This window comes from Daucus carota, chromosome 7 (assembly GCF_001625215.2).
Source record: "Daucus carota subsp. sativus chromosome 7, DH1 v3.0, whole genome shotgun sequence".
Taxonomy (NCBI): domain Eukaryota; kingdom Viridiplantae; phylum Streptophyta; class Magnoliopsida; order Apiales; family Apiaceae; genus Daucus; species Daucus carota.
The window spans coordinates 22193031-22212464 of NC_030387.2; the positions used below are offsets into that span (position 1 = coordinate 22193031).

General features: G+C 35.0%; 3 protein-coding genes across 3 annotated transcripts; 1 reads left to right on the forward strand and 2 right to left on the reverse strand.

Moving 5' to 3' along the window:
• Positions 1-1005: 1005 nt before the first annotated feature.
• On the forward strand, positions 1006-4658 carry LOC108196043 (uncharacterized). Its single transcript, XM_017363113.2, has 7 exons — positions 1006-1336; positions 1768-1933; positions 2011-2060; positions 2467-2767; positions 3564-3752; positions 3836-4018; positions 4191-4658. The coding sequence occupies exons 1-7, from the start codon at positions 1158-1160 to the stop codon at positions 4434-4436; spliced, it is 1314 nt and encodes a 437-aa protein (XP_017218602.1). The 5' UTR covers positions 1006-1157; the 3' UTR covers positions 4437-4658.
• Positions 4659-5549: 891 nt separating this feature from the next.
• LOC108196158 (uncharacterized protein At4g14100-like) lies at positions 5550-8154 on the reverse strand. The gene is made up of 2 exons (XM_017363309.2): positions 7544-8154; positions 5550-5802 (listed from the first exon to the last, which is right to left on the reverse strand). The coding sequence occupies exons 1-2, from the start codon at positions 8061-8063 to the stop codon at positions 5663-5665; spliced, it is 660 nt and encodes a 219-aa protein (XP_017218798.1). The 5' UTR covers positions 8064-8154; the 3' UTR covers positions 5550-5662.
• Positions 8155-9067: 913 nt separating this feature from the next.
• LOC108196159 (DNA repair RAD52-like protein 2, chloroplastic) lies at positions 9068-14277 on the reverse strand. Its single transcript, XM_017363311.2, has 4 exons — positions 13714-14277; positions 13569-13606; positions 11766-11857; positions 9068-9383 (listed from the first exon to the last, which is right to left on the reverse strand). The coding sequence occupies exons 1-4, from the start codon at positions 14070-14072 to the stop codon at positions 9246-9248; spliced, it is 627 nt and encodes a 208-aa protein (XP_017218800.1). The 5' UTR covers positions 14073-14277; the 3' UTR covers positions 9068-9245.
• Positions 14278-19434: the final 5157 nt, after the last annotated feature.

The following is a 19434-nucleotide window of genomic DNA, read 5'->3' on the forward strand; positions in this document are numbered from 1 at the left end:
AAAATTTAAACATATATGGATAGTTCTTAAAAAATTATGGTGCCCTTTGTCATGCTACATCGGCCCAGCAGGTGATACCTTAAAGCTGGCTCCATCTAGTTGACCTTTAGCTGGATGAAAAGACAGCAAATAAGTTTGTTGCAAGGCAAAAGAATCCATTCCCAGATTGCCCAACCTCTCATTCATTTTTTCCACAGTACCCACTTTCATTCAATCTTTCCCTAAATACCCACCTTTTGTACTTCAGCCATGAAAAAAACAAAAAGCCTGGCCCACATGCTCTTAAATCAACTATTTACAAAATAATATATACTGCACAATATCTAGCTTTTTCAAAAATAATGTTTAATTTTACAGACTTTTGTCTACTCAAATTTAAAGTGTATTGTCTACTCAAATTTAAATGCAGAATTGTCATTTCAACTGTTTGGCTTTATATCAACTCAAATATTTTAGAATTGTTAAATTTAATATTAGATGTTTGTTTTTTTGTTGATATGTTCAATTAATTTTAATTATAATTAACAATGATTAATTAAGAAACTGTAGGGTCAATTTAATAAAAAACATGAAACCTAAGTGATATATATGCAAAATGTACATGAGGGGTGCATGTGATTTCTTGTCCTTTTGCTGCATAATAATCTGGTGGGGTCCATATCAAGTCTTGTTTATTTTGGAAAAGGTAAAAGTTGGGTAGTTTGGGAAGAAAGCAACGAATGTGGGTAGATTGGGAAATGAGAATGGAAACATGGGCAATCAGGGAAAGTCTTCCAAGGCAAAACCGTAATTTAGCTAACTTGGAGTAATAATAATAATAATTATTAGGATAAATATATTAATCAGAGAGCTCATTAATTTTATATGTAATATAATTTTCTATAACATCCTTACTAAATATATTTCTTTCTTTTCTTTTTTGAAAAATTTACTGAGTATATTTCTAAAATAATTGTTGGTTTTATTTGTTTCGTCCAGCAAAGTAAACAAAGGAAAGAAAAAAAGAAAGAAAGGAGGGTGATCGCCTGAGGCCCTGAATCTGATGGGTACGGTAGTAGGTAAAAAAAGACCAAGAGCAGCGTATAAATAAAATACACGCCTCCTCTCCCTCGTTTGTGTCAATCTCTCTCTCTCTCTCTCTCTCGATCAGCAGCGTCATGTCTTCCATCTCGAAGCTTTGCTTTAGTCCAACCTCAACCAACTCCGTGAGCAGCAACAAACACCACCACCACCCCCAACTTCAGAAATGCGCAATCGCCGCCTCCTTCCCAAAACTCATCAACTCCTCCTCCAGATTATCCCTCTCTCGCCCCCCTCGCTCCAAACCTTCTTTTATGTAAGCATATGCTCTCCCCAACTCCTTTAATTCCTTTCAATTAAGCTGCATGATCTTCTTGTTTTTGCTTTTACTTTCCTGATTTTTTTTTATTTTTTATTTGTTTAATGGAGCCAACCATCTTTGAATTGTTTCTTTTTGATATTTTTTCAACAGATTTAGATAAATGATTTTGTGCATCTTTACCAGCTTAATTAAGTCTAATCTCTTGCGTGAAGCAAGTGATCTTGTATCTAAGCAATCAATTATAGTTGACTTATAATATTTTTTTGTTTAAAACTAATAATTGATTCACTGTTACAAAGATTTTTGAATCTCATATGAATCTTGTGTGTTTAGCAGATTAATCCTTCAAATTAGTGCTTAAGAATCACTAAACATATTTGCACGTTTCATCTTCACTAATTGCTTTGCTTTAATTGCTTATATAGATGCTCTGAGCTTGCTGGAAGTGAAAGTCATGTTAAGAGAACAGTTCTTCACGATCTTTACGAGAAGCAAGGACAGAGTCCGTGGTATGATAACCTCTGTCGTCCTGTTACTGATCTGCTTCCGCTCATTGCAAATGGTGTGAGGGGTGTTACCAGCAACCCAGCGGTACTAATACTTGTACAACTCTCCTCTACCAGAACTATCATTAACCCTTTGCTCATATTTGTTTCGTATCGTTACAGATTTTCCAGAAAGCTATATCAACTTCAAATGCTTACAATGACCAATTCAGGTACTTGTACTTCTATGCTTCTGTCATGTCAGTTGTTGATGTATATTGTATAGTATCTATCTGTCGGTGAATTTTGCAAGCGTGCGCTAGAGGTAAGTGGCTTCATCTACCTACTATTAGTATTGTGTTGCTTCAAGTTTTTATACACTTCATTTTCTGCCAGTGCATTATTTTTCCTATCTGAAACATAATTCATTACTGTCATATTAGTTTGACTCCTATTTTTGCCTTTAAGATCCAATTGCTTTTACTATGTTTTACTTTTCTTTTTGGAATGGGCCTGATGGCTATGTTCCCCAGCGATTGTGTGCTGCCAACAATTCAGAACTTAATTTCCCGATACTTTGTAGCTTTTATTTTCTGTTTGTACATTATTACATATTAGTGGACTTTGGCCATCTTGCAGGGAACTTGTACAAGCAGGAAAAGATATCGAAAGTGCATACTGGGAACTTGTTGTGAAGGACATTCAAGATGCTTGCAAGCTTTTTGAATCAATTTATGATCAGACAGATGGTGGTGATGGTTATGTTTCTGTTGAAGTTTCCCCCCGGCTTGCTGATGATACTGAAGGGACTGTGGAAGCTGCCAAATGGCTTCATAAAGTCGTAGATCGATCCAATGTCTATATAAAAATCCCAGCCACAGCAGAGTGTGTACCTTCAATTGAGAAAGTGATTTCACTTGGCATTAGTGTCAATGTTACTGTAAGTTATTATCATTATATTAAGGCTCCGTTCACTTGGATGGAATGGAATGTGAGGGGATGAAATGAAATTTGTACTCTAAATTAGGGGTGATTAAAGAAAAGGTCTATAATTTTCATTCCTTCAATCATTCCATTCCGACTATTTAAACTCGAAATCTAACCCACATGTTTTGGAAGGAATGCTCATTCCACTTCAACGTCATCTTTCTCAGCAATCTCCATGATAGAAAATTTAGACTCACTCATATTTAGTCACTATTTTCTCATCTCCAAAGATAAAGCTTTTATCACTTTGGGTCACATGAAAATGTTATATCAATAGTGGATAATTTCAATATTCATCATCTATCACAAAATTGGTCTTGCCTAGTCGGTTGGATGCACTTGTTTGTTTCAGGAAGCTCATCCTATTATCTTTTACTGTTAAATATTCTTTTCATCTGCTTAAGAAAGTTAGAATGTCTTAGTTGATCCGGTGTTAGTCGTTTGGCATCAAGCAATTTGAGCTGGAACTAACTTTACCAGATTGGTCCTACTGACTAATATGATATTTAATCAGAGTTTCAAAGATGTAGAACCCGTATCATATAGTATTAGGTACCCAATTAAACTTATTAAATTACATTTAGGTAATAAATTGTTTTGAATTTGCCGGAACAACACTTTACCTTGTATGTTTAGTATTGAAATTGGTTACTTTTATATGCTTCATCAAAATTTGTGGTTTCATCTTACTTGCGTTTACTTCTCGGTCCACATTCTAATTGTCAGTTTGTTTCTGTTGATATGAACAGCTCATATTCTCTATTCCTAGATATGAAGCAGTCATTGATGCTTACCTAGATGGCCTTGAGTCATCGGGGCTGGATGACTTGTCAAGAGTTACAAGTGTTGCTTCGTTCTTTGTTAGTCGTGTAGACACACTTGTCGACAAGATGCTTGAGAAGATTGGAACTCCAGAAGCTCTTGGTCTTCGAGGAAAGGTAAGTAGCATATAATGGGTCGTTAAAACATTATCAAAAAACCCAATCATGACTGACTGTCGTTGGCTATCTTTATGTACTAGGCTGCAAATGCTCAAGCAGCTCTAGCCTACCAGCTCTACCAAAAGAAATTCTCTGGTCCTAGATGGGAGGCTCTGGTTAAGAAAGGTGCTAAAAAGCAGAGATTACTATGGGCCTCAACCAGTGTCAAAAATCCAGCCTATCCCGACACACTCTATGTTGCCCCTCTAATTGGTCCTGATACGGTACGCTTCTCTACTTAATACTGATTCCCTTGTCACTATCAACTAAGAGGTTGCCATCCTTGATTCTATATGTATTTGAAGTACATGTTCCCTACCCCAGCTACATCTTAAACCAACAATCTTTAACATTAGGTTAGATATTTATTAAGGTCAGATTATTTTCTTTGAACAGGTTTCAACCATGCCAGACCAAGCTCTGCAAGCGTTTCTTGACCATGGTGCTGTTGCAAGGACAATTGATTCAAATGTCTCTGAAGCAGAAGGTATTTATAGCGCCCTAGAAAAGTTGGGGATTGACTGGAACTTTGTTGGTTCTCAGCTTGAACTTGAAGGAGTCGACTCTTTCAAGAAGAGCTTTGACAGTCTGCTTGATAGTTTGCAAGAGAAGGCAAACTCTCTTAAACTAGTCAGCCTTTAAGATTTCATGATTTCTTTTGGTGCATACCGACTTAATAAAATCCATAGGGGGGTTTGTATCCTGCTGGAAAGATGTTTTGCTTGTATTTTGTAATAGGATGGTAAGATATGTGATGGTTTTATGGGGGTACTTTCATGCCCTAAGAACATGTCAGAAGTTTTTATATATTATGCATATCAGCACAAACTATCTCATGGCTTGTAATTCATTTGGTTCTCTTGACATGTGTGGTTGATAAGTAAAGACCATGACAGAACGGGGATAAATATCAAATTCGTCACTCGTTTGGTTTAAATATATCAAATAGTCATTATCTTCAAATTTTCAAATTAATGACTGAATTGAGTCAATTTGAAACGGGTGACTAATTTGATTATTTGAATCAAAAGAGTGATGGAATTTGATATTTATTTCAAAAGAGTGATGAATTTAATATTTATTGGATGAATTTATGGTGACTGAATTAGTGAATGAAATCAGGGAGTAGTAGTAAATGTTACAAGGATCATTGTTTTTTTTTTTTTTTTGTCACAAGGATCATTGTTTTTTAGGAACAATGAATAATCAATAATTTATGTGAGTATGTTACACGGATCACTGTTTCTGTGTACTAGCAAGTAATAATAGTTTGCATAGTCTGGAGTGAGTGTCTTAAATGAATTATTCATAATTTTGTTTGGATATTTATTTGATGCAGACTAACAGTTGGCATTCACACGAAGTCATTCTAAACTTTCATAGACAATGCATGAAGTTAGAACTTTTTAAATATTTATGAACCAAAAAATTAATTAATGCACCAAAATAAAGTTAACGATCGTAAATTAGAAGTATACATTCATCGAATATACTAACATATATTCATTACTTAGAGATGAAATCGTTAGATTTTTTTTAAAAAAATCCCACCTATGGAGTTAGTAAAATTGACATAGTTGTCTTTTAAAAATCATGAACTATATATAAAAAAAAAAAAGAAAAAGTACCCTGCATGTTTATTGAATATTATTTATATTTTTATCAGGCATTTAAGAACTTTTCTAAAAACTCTTATCTTATACATTTAGTGATATTATTAATTTATCACATTGGTCAAGTTGGGACGGGGAGAAATTATTATTTAATGGAGATTATTGATTTACCAAATATTCATTTATCGAGATTCTACTCTAGCAATATTTAGAACTGACGATGAACCTCTCAGAAGAAACTCCATTAAGTGTCCTTCAAATACTTGCTTTTCTTTTATTATCTGCAAGCCGGTCTGTTTTATAATTTGTAGTCCCAAAGCAATATGCGGGGGCCTGCCACTTTGCATCCTCGAGAACAGCCCCTACCTCAAACGTCATGACATGAGCAGCCCTTCCTGCAAAGATTGTTACAGAGAAACCATGAATCTAAAGGATGAACTCCTCAAATGCATGCAGAACCAGTGAACAGTCCAAACTATATCTACCCAGTTACTTGTCCAGGTGTTTTTTGAAGTGTCTGGCACATTATAAATTTTATTAAATCTTACACATAAACAAAGTCTCCCGTGTCCCACAGGGCCACATCGTGCTTCAGTTCAGATGTACGAGTATATGCAATTTGTAAAGGAACTACTTTCTATAGTAGAAGTTCTACTATAGAACTATCAACAAACTGCCTTTAAAAATATAAGCCACTGAGCAATCCACTGTTTAGTGAGGGTAAATATACTTTCCAAAAATAACCATCATGACACAAACCCATTCAAATAGTTCAGCTTTGTGTAACTCACTAGTTATGATATGACATTAAAGCTCTATTTGCTATTTTGTCCATAAAATTTGGCAATGTAAAGATTTAATATGAATGGTGCAGCGAGTAATCCCGCACAATATATAGCAGAGGACAGCTTTTCCTTATACACATGCTTGTACATGCATAAAACCATAGATGACAGATCTTGAGAAGGGGTGTCTATGGCTTTAAGAATTTACCTATCTTGACAAGAATCATTTTCTTGTTTTACTATGTTGTTTCGCATAAAGCACAAAGAGTGTGCAGTGTGCACTTTTTACAAGGAAAGATACATGTAACAGACTAATTGTAAGTTTAAGCATGAGTTTTTTGTGGGTGGCAGGAATAATATCAGTGAACAGTGATTATAGACTAAGAAGGTAAATCTTGCGATTTTGAATAAAAACATCATTTTAAGTAAATAATTTTTATTAGAAGTGAAGTTATGGGCACAAGGATTGTATATCAAATTAAGTAAATCACATTTCAATCTAAGAAAAAATATAAACCACAGTGAATCTTTATATACTCAAAAGAATAAATTCCTTGACATGATATCCATTTTAAATTCTATTAAGAAATACCAGGTTTGGGACAAAAGTACCAAACTGGCGCTTAGCCCGTAGGAAGATTTTTATGCATAGAGTGGACGAACAAAATAAACTTGTTTAAAATTTTAGTTACTTATAATTAGTTTATTAATTTATTGCATTTTTTCTAGATTATTGTAAGATCTAGCCACTATATTAGATTAGAATCTCTACTTCGTTCTCAAGTTCCACTTAGTATTTATACCAAAGTAATTCTTTGTTTAATGGAAAATTTCTAATAAATAATAAGATCTGAGGTCTTTATCTAAAACCTAGCCTCCGAGCCCCTAGGCTTATTTCTTTGTTGTAGATTAAAGGTATTGATATTATAAGAATTAAGACGCTTTCCATGCTGCGACCCTGCATACTGAGGTACTAAAACAGCATATTTCTGCCACTCTGTGTTTAGCCTTTTCCAAACTTGGAACATCCTAGACCTTTTTAGTGGCATTACAGAGAAACTGCAGTTCGTAAGCAGCATATTCATCGTGGTTGTAATTTCAAAGGACAGGGCTATGTGAAATACACTTCCACCTCCAGACTCAAACATTTTCTCCGCCATTTCAAACTTTGTTTCCATAACTACTAGTCAGCAGGGATATATAATCAGTATGAGGAAGGTGTAAGATGTTGCCTAAGTTAAGTGGAAATGTTTTACAATCTTAATTAGCTTCCAACTCTATAAAAAATTGACAATGAAAGGAACGAAATGAGTCTAGTTAACAAAATGAAATTACTGAGCAGCAGAGATACCTGTGTAGAATAGCCAGTGAACGGGGCGGCGAGTGACTACATCCTCATAATACCAAAGAAACTCGACCTTCTCCCACACATTGCATAGGAAGCCATCGAGGTGGCGTTGACCGATGTAATTGGCACCGTCAAGCCAATTGGGACGGAGAATTCCAACTTGGAGCTGAGCCGAGCTACAGTAAGGGGTATAATCAGAATCGGAATTGGAATTGGAATTGGAGGGGAGGGTGTAGTAAAAAGAGGTGCCGTTATTCCACTCTAGGTCATAAACTACATTAGGGTCGAGCTGCTTCTGAATGATGTTGAAATTACGGCCATTGGTCCAGTCGTACCAGAGATCAATTATCTGCAGCTCCCCGCTGTAATTCATCATCAGAATTGAGTGGAATTGGTGCGGCCATTCCCGTGGCTTAGGAATACTAGTGCTAGCACAAGCAGCCACACAGAAACAGTAGGATATCAACACTACTAGTGCTGCTCTTGCCTGCTGCTCACTCATTCCCATCACTAGACTACTCATAGCCTTTACCCCCCTTCTCTCCTGGACCGTAGATATATTATTATTATTATTATTATATATTATCCGCTTTCTTTTCTTCTCCTTCAGGTTTGCATTATCCACTTCCTTTTCCCTAGATTTATTATTATTAAATACACCTCTGTTTGTTTAATATGATCCATCTTTATTTTTTAAGTTTTTCATCATAAATTCAGCCATATTGTAAAGTTGATAGAAAATTCAATTCTTTCTTGACCTTTTCATTCTTCTTCATCTTTATTACTGCATTTCGTTGAAATTTGTGGGAGCACAATCCAGATACTACTGTTATGCTCGGTGATTCTCGGAAAAACTTACTAAGGTTTTCACTTGTTTAAGCACATTTTGGAGCACCAGCCATTTGTTTCTGCTGCAATCAGCTTGGAGTTTGGAGGTTAAGCTAATCCATGGTTTGTGTTTGCTTCCAAACTAAAGAGAGTTAAAAAGGAGTCAAAGACAATGAATCGTATTTCCGGGAATCGAATCGAATGCTGTTTCAGAAATTATTTGGGTTCCACCCTTCTCTTGATCCTGGGGAAGAACAGACTTATAGATGCTCCAGTAACTGAGAAGCTACCAAAACAAGTGTGACGTATAAATTGGCTGAAGAAGGGCATTGTGAATATCAAAATTTTCTACACGAGCAAGTTAGTAAGCAGTGAGGACAGAGGGGAAGGAGTCGTACATCACACTGAAGCACCTGCTGCTTGCGCTTGTTCGTCTGAACAAGCCTCTCGTTCATCTGATGAGCAGGTGGCCATAATAGATGGGACTTTTTCTTCAGGAGATTCTCAAGACCTTCAGCCTCTACGGCCAAGAACAAAAGCCCCGCCCCTGACAGGTTTACTCCCAGACTTTTTGGTGGCAACTACTAACTAAACATCATTAACAAAAAAATCCACATTCCACATATCAGATTATAATCAAATGGACTATTAAATTTTTTGTATATTTCACTTATTTTTGTATGTAAGATAGCAGAAAGATACGATAACATCTCATCTATTTAAAATATAGAACATCATTTTTCTACTTTTTAAATACATATACACTTTACAAAGTACACAAACAGAGGGAATATAGTGGATCTCATTCGAATTTGAACAAATGTATGTTTTAACTGTTAGGCACACCGATGACTCAAGTTGATAAATCTGGTGGCACCTAATCTTCATGATAAAGATACAAACCAAGGCCAAACCGAGCACATGCCCTGCCAAAAGCCAACTCCTCGGCAGCGGCCACAGGGTCTACAACATGGTCAGTGCTAGAAGATACAGTCCCAGTTGATTCACGGTAAGCCTGCATCATTAGATAGATATGATAAATTTTTTGGTTGCTAAGAAATGATACCAGCTAAAACTGAGAAAAGTAACAATCTGTAAAAGTTCATTCTTATCATCTCAGATTAAAGAGTCTAATATTGTATTTATCAAGAGAAAAGTCTAGTAATTGTATAAAGACCGCCATTCCTGATTGAAAATACCAGCCATCTTCCATATTTGGCCTCTTTCCCCAAATCTAAGATCAGATAACCTTAAACATGGGATACTGGCAATGTGTAATTGTAGTTTTCCAAAGATCCCAGCAATTGAAAAATGTAAGAATGCCGGTGAGTGGTGCCCCCAATTTTTCTAGATTAATTAATAACAATTATGGAACTTTAAGTTATCTCTAATAGTGAGATACAATGCCGCCAAACAGTATCTTTACATATTTGGATGGAATGCCTTTTCCTGCTAAATCAATAAATGGCAGCACACAAGAACTTTTCATGAATTGGCAAGAAGAGATCATTAATGTAGCAGCAAGACATGGCAATTGCCGGTAAGGATAAGAAGGTCAAAGCTGCATCCTCTTCTTTCTCTAATCATAGTTCCTTTTAGTTGTTTAGTGCAATTCAGATGCAAAGTATTCTGGGGAAGTGAGTTCCTCAATTTCTGCAACTATTGGCTACATAGCCAAGGGTCTGTTTATCTATTGTTACCTTACAACTCTGTTAGCCCTTCTTGCCACAAGTACTCAATGTTGGACACTCTGACACTTATTTTATGGCAAAAAATATGTAAAATTATCAAAAAAATTAATTATTGGACACGTATTCATGATCGCTGGAAACAGCCCACTTCCAGCCAAGTCCAGGTAACACAGCCTGGCATTGAGCAGGTAATTCTCTGGTCAATGTATTTACCCACAATGCTAGAACATACTTGCACTTTATTCGCACAAAACAAAGTTAAATTATTATGTGAATAACATAAACCAAGGACAACAAATTAACAAGATAACAAGCCACTCATTTGGGTAAACACCCAATTGTTTCTATGCATTTCGACTTGTCGCCCAGACTTTAAGTCTAAAGCTGCCTGAGGTTTGCATTTTGAATCTTCCTATTGCCAGTCACATAATCCAACCTTCTAGAATTTAAGGCCTGGATTGCAGGCTGGTAGCTTAACCATTAACAAAGACTAATTTCATTACAACTAAAGTATGACATAGACCAACTGGACAAATACTATATTTCTTCACTGGATTCAAGTTCAAACTGAAAGTTTCTTAGACTTGTACTTATCTGACAAATATACGCATGATGCATCCAAAGGAGATCGTACATGATGATCTTGATACCCTCTCCTTTCAGTGAGCAACCAATAAACATCAAGTGCTATCTTCAGTGATCAATTTAAACATATAAACGTTTCCATGAATTTGAGTTTCTGGGAGCCTTTTAGAGAAGCCCAGTTTAAAACTCCTTACATCAATCCCTGAAAGCCACCCCTGTAGCACTACCATCTTCATCCTTGGTCATGGAAACTAGTTTCTTCGATCAGACTGTATCCATTTGTGTATATCACTTGTTACCTAGACTCCCCTTTTTTCTCATTCCGGGACACGGCACAACATGAGTGTGGGTCCTTCATGCTGGAATTGGACACTTAACCCTCTTGAGGTCGAGTCCAGAATGTAATCTAAGACGACAAGACAGTTTCCGTCTTCTAGATCATCCTTTTGATTTTATTCCATAAGTAGTTATATTTTACTAGGCACATCTGATTGTTGGTACTATACAATATTGTTTTAGGAAGAACAGAAAGTTTAGAGTATATGCATACTTCTATGTGTTCACAATAACACTTTGCATCCCGAGTCCGTGGTGTACAGTATCGGGTTTCCTATTTTATTTTTTAACCAAGAACCCGACACTTGATCAGCACCGGGGCCCTACACCAATACCCGAGTTTGGGTGACATGCATATAGTATGAAGAAACTGATTCAATTGATTCCTCACGATAAAACTCACTCTTTCTGGTACAAATCAGACACAAATTATTCTACCTCTTACAATCAAGTTTACAAATTCCATACTGCATTAGCTACTGACAGTTAATCTAATGAGGCTACTTTATTCTTTATATAGTCTATACGTACCCTGATTGTGAAATTGTATTTAACATAAATATATGTATTGCATTTCCTCCGGCTACAAATTGCTTTATGTCGTTAAACCTAGAATCAGCATTCTATATCATAAGCCAAATTTGTATGACTAAGAAAACTAAGACAAAGATCTCTACATATAAATAATAAATATCTTCAAGTGCATCTGAATTTACTCGGATACTGGAAAAGAGAAGTGCATATTTAAATGTAACATATACTGTAAGGTTTAAAGTAAGCCAAACCTCTCCATCAGAACCACGTACTGTGACACGATACACAACAGTTACACTTCCACTGTCAGAAAATATCACATCCCGTATTTCTCCACACCAACCTGTAAGACATGTTTTAGCATAAGAAGCTATGGACAACTGCATTTTTAAGACCAGTAACTGAATGCAATTGAATAAAATAAAGTTCAGCGGTGACTTTATCCTAAGCTTGAAGTAGTTCATGGTCTCACTAGAATTTAGCACTTTAAAATTCATAATGAGATATCTAGTTAACAATATAAAGTTTCAAAAACAGAAGGTTCACTATTCCGATAAGTCTTACCAGTATATTACACTGTGTATTACCGGCATGGTAAGCAGAAAGGGAAAAAAAAAAAAAAGAGAAGCAAAAGCACATTAGAAAAACAGGAGTCAGAAAAATTACTTTTGGAGAACCAATTGGGGTTGATCTGTCTACATGTCCTGATCAGGGACAAACTTAAACTATATTTTCCTTTCAAGATGCGAAACACTCTTAATAAAGATGATGCCTATGACATTCTACTACAGTGAGGAAAGCTACAAGAAAAGATGCATAGTTCATTTGCAAGTACAACCCGCCTAAATGGTTTGTATTACATCATTTGGAAGTTCACATAGTCCATTTGCATTCTTCTTGTATCTTAGTCGGTGACTCTTCAAACACAAATGTGATAAGCACTACTTATGATTTGTACCCACCTAAGCTTCTATCAACACCTTAATGTTGTGTTTGGTTGGGGAGAATGGAATGGAATGACTAGAAATAAATGAAAATAGTAGAAGTAGGAGGTAAGTTTTGAAAAAACATTGAGTGAATGCAAAATTGTTATGATAAGCATTGTTGTCACGGCGCTCGACTAGTCGCGAGTCAGGTTGAGAAAATCGACTGGAGAGGTCGACTTGCGAATTGTCGACTAGTCGGTCGACTTGGTCGACTAGTCGGTTGACAAGTGCAAAATTCAATCAAAAATTAAAATGAAAAAAATAAATTCTATGAACCTGCTCAAAATCAACATGTTAATCTAAGTTTATAGATCTCTGTGTGTGTATGTGCTTATTTATGCATAAGTTGATTAAATTGAATATACATGTATCATAATCTGTTTATATATTAATACAATTAATGTGTGTAGTGTGTTAATGTGTGTACATGAAAGGGGAAAAAAGATATGTTTGTAACTAACATATCTATTTTGTGATTAATATACATATGATTAATTAGAGGAAACCACATATATAACACATATATTAATATATATTATTTAATTATTATTAATTAACTTTTCGACTACTAGTCGATAAGCTGGACCTCTATCGACTCAACTTATCGACGTGACAACCATGATGATAAGATTTGAGAAGAAAGTGAGTATAAGATGAAATGGAGATTGGGGGTGTGATCTCTAGCATAAGGTGCAAGGAATGGAATGGAGAAAAGAATGAAATTTTTAAACATTTGTCCATAACATAGTGCAATTTTCATTCCGTTCCTTCCATATTCATTCACCCCAACCAAACACAACATAAGATCTAGTATCGTAGCTTATGTTAGAAGCCTAATATTATAAAATTTTGATCTGAACTCTAAGACCTGGATGCTTTCCTAAAGAGGGCACCCAGTGATCCACTAATTAATCCCCTCACAATAACTTTTCGAGTGAGTACGAATACTTGACACTTCCCAGTCCATTCTCTGGTGGGAAGGGTAAAATAAGATATGGGGACATCAATTGGGGACATCAATTGGATGCTATCGATAATAGTGGACCGAGTAAAGGTAGAAAAATATACCTGGAGCATAAAAACTCAACATACGGTTGGCGTGGTACCTGCACATAGAAGAAGAGTTTCGCAATTAGATGATCATATGATAGCAGAGAAAGACATATCATATATATTTAAAAAAAATTCTAAAAAAATTAAAATAAATTCAAACCAGGGAATGAAGGGAGTGGAAGTGTTGATAAGATCCTCATGAGTCTTGGTAATGATATTATCAGGGATCCTCTTGTTCAGGTCTCGAAGAATTTCCGCGAGGGGGCGCGTGATGCAAGACGATAAGTTCGAGTCCATGGGCACTACATAATTCGAATTGGGGACTGCCGCAGGTGGGTCCCCTCCGCCGCCGCTGCTCCGCTCCATAGCTAGAGCTCGCATCCAATCTCTTCTTCTTAAATTATTACCAGTTGAGAAGCTGAGACACATAGGCTGCTCACTCGGCCTTCTAAGCTGCTGCTCAAATCGGACAGGGATCGCGGATTGTTGCGGGAAAGACCAACTGCTTTGAACGGCCATGCCTAGATTTGGGAAACTTAACGGCCCTTTGTTTTAAGGTTTGGCTTGGTCTGGAACGCTTACACCCCACCAAACTCCGACTACGAAATACAGTGCTGGTTAGTTACGACTTGCGATCAGGGGTGCTCCTAGCCGACCAAATCGATGACACGTGAGAGCAAGTCCGATGCAAGATGCAAAATAGCTATAGCTATTGTTATAATTTAACACCAATAAGTGTTTTTTATTGCTAAAATAGAATTTTGCATCCAAATAATTCCAAATTAAAGTAATTTTAGTCCCTCTCTCCTAAATTTTATTTAAAGTTCACCACTATACATACCAATTATAGTTACTTAATGATGTGGCATGGATGCATAAATGCATCTTTGGTTTCAAATTTAGAACCAAGGATGCATATATGCATATTTGCATCCAAATATGGAACCCCATTGGAGTTGGAATTTTTAGCATTTGATTTCAAATTATAGAAATGGCACCACTTATAACATTGCATTGGACTTGCTCTGATAGCGATCCGAATTCCCACATATTTTGACCCATCGGTCAATATTTGAATCGGTGATCAATTAGTAGGTTTTAATATTTTAAGATCTATCTAAATTTTTTTTCAAAATTTAAATAGATTTAGTTCCCGATCCTGAACTTTCAGGGATCGTAGGCCAAAAATTAAATTGAGACACTTTCAATTTTTATTTTTTTTGAAGAGAGACCCCTTCAAAATTTTTGAAAATATTTAAAGTCGTTAAATATTTGTTGACAAATATTTAAAAAAGTACAAAAAATTTATAAATCATGATTTAATACATAATCTAAAAATTCGTAGAAAATGAGTTTTTAGAGTATTTCAAGATACAAAAATCGTTGATGATATTATCGGAGTTAATTTTTTGAAGTCTCTTGTTCGATTGATAAAATTGTAAAACCATTCAATTACTCTCTTGTGACATTGACGGGACATTGAGAATATCAAATATGTTTTTATCTAATTTTAATTTTGTGTAACTTTTTTTCACTAATGCCACCGCCACCGAACTTTGGGTCTCTTCTAAATTTTTATCAATCAATTTTAATATTTACTCTTATGACAAAAAGATGATATTATAATTATATAGAGTGAAGTTCAATATTGGAGACCATGCATGTTCTGTAATTAAAATATTACAAAATCTATAATTTTGCAAATCATATTTGTGAAAATCAAAATTGAGTTAAAAATCTTGAAAATCATTTTGTAATATTTTGATTGTAGAAATGCATGATATTCGAGGTTTCCGATAAAAACCAGTCTTCTTAGAACTTTTAACTAAAAAAGTTTGGGCCCTTTCCAAATTTGGGTCTCAAACTGTCATCCTCTAGACTACCATCAAGATCGGGCCTGATTTAATTAGAAGTTTATTGATTTCAATTTGACTCAATCTGACCTTACATTATGATGCATTGATTAATTTGCATTAATTTTTTCTCAGGAAAATAGACCTAACATTTAAAGTAAATATTAACTAGTTTTATAACCCGTGCGAGGCACGGGCATACTCTAAACAAGTCTATATTTGAGTTGTTTCAAATTTTATGTATATTTTAGAAATTTAATGCACAAATAGTCACAAAGTTCCTATCAAAATGGATTAAAAAAAGATCATCATAAACCAGTTGCTTGATATGATGCCTCCGGAGGAAAATTAGCGGTGAACTAAGAGTATTATATACTATACTCTGAAATAACATTATTGACAACAAAACTCCAGCTAGATCACATCAGCGTGATCAAACCCCCTAACATTCATGTATACAGTTCCTAAGCATTCATGCATATGGAAATTCATGGAACAAGTGCCCATTATTGTAATATTATGTGTGCATAGTCTTTTTGACAAAATAACTTGCTTAATTTATTAATAAACATCAAAACTATATTAGATCAATTCTTTATTAATCATAACACATAATTCGAGTTGCCTAACTACATTATATCAATTCTTTACTAATCATTATATATAATTCGAGTTGCTTTAACTACCATATATTGGTTCACACTTTTATTTGGGTGCATTACTTTGATGAAATCCTCACAAAGAAGATTTATATATTAAATATGTAGTTATTCGTAATTAATAATGTATAATGATTGATGAAATGATGTACTATCTCTAATTCATTAAATAGGACGTTTGACTTTTTACACTTATCTTTAGAAAGTTTGACCACATGCTTAAAATCAGTATTTTTTTAAAAAAAAATTTGAATAAAAATATTTTCAGAAAAAAGAAAATTACAAAAATATTAATATTTGCTATATGATCAAAGCACCTAAAATTATGTGTAAAAACGCTCAAAATAATAGACCAGAGAGAGTAATAATTAGTCATCATATGATAGATGATATTGATATGAGTATTTTATAAAACATTTAAAGACACACTCGTTCAAAAGTATTATTTTATAATAATGGATTAGATATTATTCATGCATTTATTAGTAATTATCAATGTATAATAATTGATGAAATGATCTAAAGATATTATTATAAATATTATTAATGTAGCTATTAGTAATTATCAATGTATAATAATTAATGAATGATCTAATGATAAATGAATTAATTATTAGTATTTGCACTCACTTTATTTTTTACAAAAAAGTTTCCACTCTAACTTTGTTATTCAAATTATTTTTATCCATTCCATTATTTTCAAATTAGTTTTGTTAGGAATCAATAATTTTTGATGATAACATAAACATTTTGTAACATGTCTTACTTAGAATCTTTATCAAATTTCAGTTGTAATTGTTACATTTCTTGTCTTTGGGAATTATCAACGGATGGGTAGAATAGGATGGCTAATTGTAAATATCCAATGCCATGTAATTTTATCTAAGTGAAGGATATTCAACTGATGAGATGTAACTGTTCAACTGATAAAGACTGGATGATGTTTCAACTGATGAAAATCAAGCATTCAACTGAAGACAAAGTGTTCAACTGATGATGCTGAGGAATTCAACTGATGAGACTGGAACAGCATTCAACTGATGGAGTTTGTAATTCATTCAACTGATGAGCCAGGCATTCAACTGATAAAGTCAAGAGCAGTTGAAAGCAACCAGAACTTTCAACTGATGAAGCAAAGAGCAGTTGAAAGTGACTAGAGCTTAAGTCTGACAAATCACATGGATCGAATTACACTAAAATAGACATGGAAGCCTAATTAGGAAAATAAAGAAGAAGCAGAAACATACTTATCTCATGCAGTGCAATCTGGATCAAATCAAGGTGATGGTCAAAGATGAAGACATCTCAGAAAGCATGCATAAGACAAAGTTGTGCAGCATTGTTTTAGATTAGAGTGCATTTTGTAATCTAGCTAAAAGCTTTGTAAGACTTGGAGTATATAACCAAGTTAGTAGCATCAGTTGAACTTGTTCAAATTACTTGAGAGAAAAATCTAAGAGTTAGAACTTGTTGAGTGATGAACCAGCAGCTGTGCGAATTGTAAACAATCCACAGATTCTTCTATATAAAATCTCACGGGTGGATCATTCAATCCACCCGTATTTTTTAATACTTGGTGTTTTTCTGATTACTGTGTTTTTAGTGTATCATTCTTGAATCTTTTAAATTTGTAAAAGATTGTATTCAACCCCCCCCTTCTACAATCTTTCTCATAGTTGGTGTAAAATAACAATTGGTATCAGAGCCAGGTTCCCAACAAACAGGGAAAAAGATCAACACTGCTAGAGAAAGATGGGAAAGAAGGATGCTGGAGTGAAGATTCCTGTTCTTGACAAAGACAACTATTTTCACTGGAAAGTGAGAATGCATCTGCATCTGCTGTCCATTGATGAAAGCTATGTGAACTGCATTGAAAAAGGACCTCATGTCCCCATGAAGGTCTGCACAAGTATGGGAGCTGATGGTGAAGATATGGTAGGTAAGATGATTCCAAAACCTATCCATGAATATTCTCAAGAAGATACTGAAGAAGTGCACAAGGACAAGAAAACCATGAACCTTTTGTTCAATGGTTTGGATCAAGAAATGATTGATAGTGTTATTAGCTGCACAAGTGCCAAAGAAGTTTGGGACACCATCAGGACCATCTGTGAAGGGAATGAGCAAGTGAGAGAGAACAAAATGCAGCTTCTGATTCAACAATATGAGTCATTCCATTTCAAGGCCGGTGAAAGTTTGAGTGATACATTTAACAGATTTCAAAAACTGTTAAATGGTCTAAAGCTCTTTGGAAGAGTATATCAAGTTAAGGATTCAAACTTGAAATTCTTAAGAGCTCTTCCCAAAGAATGGAAACCCATGACAGTCTCTCTCAGAAATACACAAGAGTTTAAAGAATATACTCTAGAGAGACTGTATGGAACCTTAAAGACTTATGAGCTTGAAATGGAGCAAGATGAAGAGATTGAGAAAAGCCAAAAGAAAGGACATTCATCTGTGGCTCTAGTTGCATCTCTGGAGGATACTGTCAAGGACAAGGGAAAGTCTCAAGTTGAAGAAACTGAGAAGTTGGTCAAAGAGGAGAGCTCAGAGTCAAGCAAAGGAAGAAGAAAGGAGAAAGAAGTAGCTGATTCTGGTGAAGAAAGTGATGGAATTGATGAGCATCTAGCCTTCCTGTCAAGAAGATTCTCCAAACTGAAATTCAAAAAGAATTTTAATTCTGCAAAATCTTTTAAAGGCAATCCCAAGTCTGATAGAAGCATGGTAGACAGATCAAAATTCAAGTGCTTCAACTGTGGGAATGCAGGTCACTTTGCAAATGAGTGCAGAAAGCCTAAAGTTGAGAAAAAGTCAAGTGAAAACATTGACTACAAAAAGAAATATTATGAACTTCTCAAACAAAAGGAAAGAGCATTCATCACAAAGGATGATTGGGCAGCTGGAGATGATTCTGATGAAGAGGAGGAGTTTGTCAATCTAGCTCTAATGGCCAACTCCACAGATCAAGAAGAAAACACTGGAAGCAGTAGTCAGGTATTCACTACAAACTTAGTTGAGTTAACTAAAGATGAATGCAATGCTACTATTAATGAAATGTCTACAGAATTGTATCATTTGCATGTTTCTTTAAAATCTCTCACTAAGGAAAATAGTAGGATTAAGGAAGCTAACACCTTTCTTAGTGATAGAAACAGTGTCTTAGAAGCTCAATTTATTGAGTTTGAGAAGCTTAAAATTGAGTGTCAGACAGCCAAGGATGATCTCTTGATTGTTCTGAAAAGAGAAGAGATCATAAGAAAGCAGCTTGATAAGGAACAAGAGATTATTGCCAAATGGAAATCTGGTAGGGATGTTTCCACCAATATCATCAACATGCAAGGTAGAGAGACCTTTGTAGAGAATGAGTGG

What these genes read in the sequence shown, in the direction of transcription:
- LOC108196043 (XM_017363113.2), top strand. Translation starts at nt 1,158, where the DNA reads ATGTCTTCCATCTCGAAGCTTTGCTTTAGTCCAACCTCAACCAACTCC. An exon ending in CGCTCCAAACCTTCTTTTAT is followed by an intron (nt 1,337 to 1,767) that starts GTAAGCATATGC and finishes TTGCTTATATAG; the next exon opens with ATGCTCTGAGCTTGCTGGAA. An exon ending in CTCTTGGTCTTCGAGGAAAG is followed by an intron (nt 3,753 to 3,835) that starts GTAAGTAGCATA and finishes TTTATGTACTAG; the next exon opens with GCTGCAAATGCTCAAGCAGC.
- LOC108196158 (XM_017363309.2), bottom strand. Translation starts at nt 8,063, where the DNA reads ATGAGTAGTCTAGTGATGGGAATGAGTGAGCAGCAGGCAAGAGCAGCA. An exon ending in TCACTGGCTATTCTACACAG is followed by an intron (nt 5,803 to 7,543) that starts GTATCTCTGCTG and finishes CAATCTTTGCAG; the next exon opens with GAAGGGCTGCTCATGTCATG.
- LOC108196159 (XM_017363311.2), bottom strand. Translation starts at nt 14,072, where the DNA reads ATGGCCGTTCAAAGCAGTTGGTCTTTCCCGCAACAATCCGCGATCCCT. An exon ending in TCCACTCCCTTCATTCCCTG is followed by an intron (nt 13,607 to 13,713) that starts GTTTGAATTTAT and finishes TTCTATGTGCAG; the next exon opens with GTACCACGCCAACCGTATGT. An exon ending in TACGTGGTTCTGATGGAGAG is followed by an intron (nt 9,384 to 11,765) that starts GTTTGGCTTACT and finishes CTAATGATGCAG; the next exon opens with GCTTACCGTGAATCAACTGG.